Genomic DNA, 4,323 nt, shown 5'->3' with positions numbered 1-4,323 from the left:
CGTGGACGTGCTAGCTCAGCAGCTAAGGGGGGAATGAGACAGCTGGAAGGCAACTGAACGGAGTGGCAGGATCCAAAACGTCTGACGGGTTTCCAGCGGGGTCAGGGCGGCCGGCAAGCGGGGGGAAAACTACTTGTGAAACTCCATTAGTCAAAGGGACGGTGGGTAAAACGGCGGCTCTGAAGCCTGAGACACTCAGCTGGGCAGAAGGAAGGAGCTGAAGTCCAGCCCACAGACCCCACATCAGTCTGCGAACTTCATCTGATCAAACTGAACTCCGAACCCCATCTAGGAAACCTCGCGCGTTAATGGGAAGTTAAGCCCCTCGGGGCACCAGACCACACTGCCGCAGCTGACCAGTCCGCTCGCTCCCTGGCGTGAGCAGATAAGACCTGCCTCTGGAACAGTGACCCGAACTGCAGAAGCCACGCCGGCGGTTCTCAGTCCTGCCAGCACAGCAGGAGCACCTGGCGGGCTTGTGAAAACAGACTCCAGGGCCTCACCGTCCGCCTTCCAGGTTCGGGTCTGGATGGGATCCGAGTTTCCCTAACAAGTGCTCAGTTCATACTGATGCTGCTGTTCTGGGCACCGCGCTTGCAGAACTCCTGAAATAAGCTAGAACCTAGGTGTGCTGTGCACGGAGCCCAAACCGCTTGCCCGTCCGTCACTGCGGTGCTAGCAGAGCCTCCACCCCTCCCACAAACGGTCCCGTGAACTAAGCAAGTGTGACATTTCTGGAAAGGCACACGTATGGGATCGTGGAATGTGTTCATAGTAAACCTACGAATTTGACCTCCACCAATTTGGAAATGGTAGCCATTCAAGGTGTATAATAGAGAATCTGAATTCTGATTAAGATTCTTGATGGTAATAGAGACTTATGGCTGATGAGACATGGTGCGTTGGGGGTCAACCTCTGAAAAGTCAAATTCACCAGGATGGGGTCCAGGAATGTCAACTGTACAAAGCTTCCCAGGTGATTCTCATGCAGCAGCCCAAGACAAGGCTACTGTGAGCCTCTGAGAACCAACGGGCACACTGGAGAGAGTGCAGTCTGATGACTTCTCGGTCAGTCACCTCACTCAGCAAATGCAGGATGACAGCTTTGTGTCAGCCTGTACACACTAGTTGTTTAACAAGTGGGTGTTAATTTGTTCATTGTGGCAAAAGCTAAAGGGAGGGGCCCTGAGAGGAGGCCTTAGAACTCCATCTGCAACCAATCAACCTCAGTCATTTACGAGCTTCTAGCACACAGAAGAAGCTCAATAAAGACTTGCCGACTGGATGGATGGGTAGATGAAAGGCCTGAAGAATTAGGAGCCCAGGCAATCAGCTCTAGAGCTGGAGGTAAGGACCTGCCTCCTGGCTACAGTTGTTACCTGGAGATCACAAGTGGGGAAGCAACAGCTGCAGCTCAGGCTGTGATAAGGCTCAAGGGGGACAATGTGCATACGTGACGTCTAATGAGTGTTAGCACACCCGCCAAGCAGGTCCAGGAATCAAACCTCAACAGCGGAAATGCTGAGCCAAAATCAACAAGATATCATTCCCCAGAGATATGAAATTCAAAGCATTTGGACTTTAAAAAACACACAAAACCTAGCATTTAATGTGGGAGCATAGCTTAGCAACTGTGCAACTGAAAAGATCTGAAGATTTAATTTACTATATTCAATATGAGTCCACTGTTATAGAACCACTAAAAATATGTCACTACAGAATTTGTACAAAAACAAAAAAGAATTTCACATATGCATCATCCACATAAATGGAAGCCATGGTTCTATCTGAGTTGGTCCAATTGGTATGGACATGCGCTGTCCTGTCTGAGCACCTCATGTAGAAGGGGAGAGACAACTCTCTCCAACTCTGCACTGTGGTCACGGCAACAAGGTGGAGGAGAATTACAGATAAAGTGAGGATTTCATCTCGACATCCATTCAATCCCCTGAGCACTCTAAGCGTTCTTCCAGGAGCTTCATGGAAGTGTCAGGTCACTGTCTCTGCCTCTCCTCACCTCCTTCCCGTACTCGTCTCAACCCCCAAAAATCTAACTGCTGCCCCCACCACGCCACTGCGCCTGCTCTCTCTCTGGCACCTGCTGACCCGCTGGCACATCCGCACCGCTGAGATGTGACCAGCGAAGGTGAGGTCCTCCTGATGGAGGACAGGATGGGCTTCTAATCCAAGGACTGATGTTCTTGTAAGAAGGAGAAATTTGGACACAAAGACAGACATGCACACAGGGAGGGCACCGTATGAAAACTGCAATTATGGTGCCACAAGCCAAGGAACTATCAGAAGCTCGAGAGGCCTGGAACAGAGCCTTCCCGGAGTTAGAGTGTCCGTGGCCCCAATGACACCTTCATCTCGGACTTGGCCTCCAGACTGTGAGACAACACATGTCTCTTGTATAAGACCCCATCTGGGGCGGCCCTCTCACTTCCTCAACGCTCCCCACCTACCCTCCATCATGCTGCCTACCACTCTGAGTTGTTACTGACCAGAATTCTTACTAATGTGCCCGCCTTGCTCACTGTGTGAGCTGTGACCACATGCTGCTCACTCCCTGGCCCACAGGATGCTGCTGGGTGAAAGGCAACTGGAAGCAGGGCTGCCTCGGGGCCTGCAATCCCGAGATGCCCCTCCCCCCCAACCTGCCCCCCAGCCCCGCTTGGAGACTTACGGAGATGATGTGCCCCTTCAGGCCATGGGCAGAGTCTGCGCATTCAATCACGGCACTCAGCTGGGGGTACCCCACCCCCGTCTTGGTGCGGGTGGTGCACACGGAACCTGGATGGAGGAGAGAGATGGTTCATGGATGAGCAGAATGGGACACAACATGAGCCTCCCTCACTGTCACATGGCAGAGGAGAGGCGCGAGGGAGGGACTGCCCAGCAACTCCACAGAAGTGGTTAAAAGCGCACTATGTGGCCATGCAGCCCTTCGGGGGTCCTCAGAGCTGTCACCTGCTCACATCCAAAACATAACCCACTCCATAACGGGCCACCATCACTCTCCCCTACGACAGCAGCTCCCCCTACTGGCCGAGCACTGACTCTCCACACTTAAACTCCCATCCCTTCCCACCGTCCCATCCCTCTCCCACACAAACACACAACTACATTTCAAGGGACCTCCTCAATTCCTCCCACAGCCTCCAGCCTCTGTACCTTCCACTTTTGTCAAATTACTAACTTCTCCAGGCCTCAGGGCCTCGCCTGTGGCATGGAAATTAAAACATTGGCGTCACAGGGTAGAAATTAAATGGCATAGGGAATAAAATCATTTGGCCCAGGACTTGGTACTAACCCTACGCCTGCCCCCTCACCCTCACTCTCACCCAAGTCTGTCCTCAACATGCCCAGCCTGCTGCTCTCCATGATCTCACAGTCTACCTCCAGCCCTGTCCGAGTCCGCATCCAGCTGGGCTCTGAGGTCAGCCTCCACTCAGGACCCACACAAGCCACCTAAATGCCTTCGTCCTCTTGGCCTCTGTCTTTCCCACGGCCACGGCCAGTCCTGGTGGCCCATCCTGTTATCCCAGTTAGGTCCCAGCCAAGTCACGCCAGAGGCTCCCGCAAATGCCTGCTTGCTCCAGACCCACCCTTCCTCCCAGCAAGTGTGCACCCTGCTCCGAGACACCCAATCAAACCCCCGGACACTCCCCCTTCCCGCTGCCCACACTCCAGCCACTCTGACCTCCCAGTTCCTCTTGTACAGCCAGTTTCTTCCCACCTAGGGAGTCTCTGTACATGATGTTCTCTGTCCAAACACTCCCCTCTGCACACCCCCGATCCCCACTCCCTGTCTTGCCAACCAGTTCTCATCTTCCAGGCTTCATCTTAAATGTCACTGCCTCAGGGAAGTTGTTCTCATTGCATTCATTTAAAAAAAGAGGCACTTAAACAATTATTTGTGTCAGAACCAAGGACCAGCGTTCTCTGCTGGTTGGTAGGCTGCTGGATGCTCACTCCTGTAGAGCAATGGTCGGCAAACTGCGGCTCGCGAGCCACATGCGGGGCTCTTTGGCCCCTTGAGTGTGGCCACGAAGTTTCAGTCGCACTGTACGTGTGCACCCGCACGTGGTATTTTGTGGAAGAGCCACACTCAAGGGGCCGCAGTTTGCCACCACTGCTGTAGAGCACTGAGAATAGAGCCCGGACCTATGTCGCTACGAATAGTCACCGAAAGCATCTGAGAGTTCAAGAATGGATCAGTCACCCACATCCCTGGCGCCACTGCCTCACACTCAGCCAGTTCCTGCTGGAGGTCCCGTGGTGTCAACAACGGAGTGCCCTAAACCCCTCCTCTGCCCGCCA

At 53.5% G+C, this 4,323-nt stretch overlaps 1 protein-coding gene across 1 annotated transcript in view; it reads right to left on the bottom strand.

The window, feature by feature from the left end:
- Positions 1-4,323, bottom strand: part of GMPR (guanosine monophosphate reductase) — a 44,884-nt gene that overhangs the window by 11,922 nt on the left and 28,639 nt on the right. Inside the window, exon 6 of the mRNA XM_006764069.2 lies at positions 2,687-2,793. Coding sequence (XP_006764132.1) covers positions 2,687-2,793 — 107 coding nt within the window. The remainder of the gene's footprint in view (positions 1-2,686; positions 2,794-4,323) is intronic.

The sequence above is a fragment of the Myotis davidii genome, unplaced genomic scaffold, assembly GCF_000327345.1.
Source record: "Myotis davidii unplaced genomic scaffold, ASM32734v1 scaffold279, whole genome shotgun sequence".
NCBI lineage: Eukaryota > Metazoa > Chordata > Mammalia > Chiroptera > Vespertilionidae > Myotis > Myotis davidii.
This window is presented reverse-complemented; position numbering and strand designations above follow the sequence as displayed.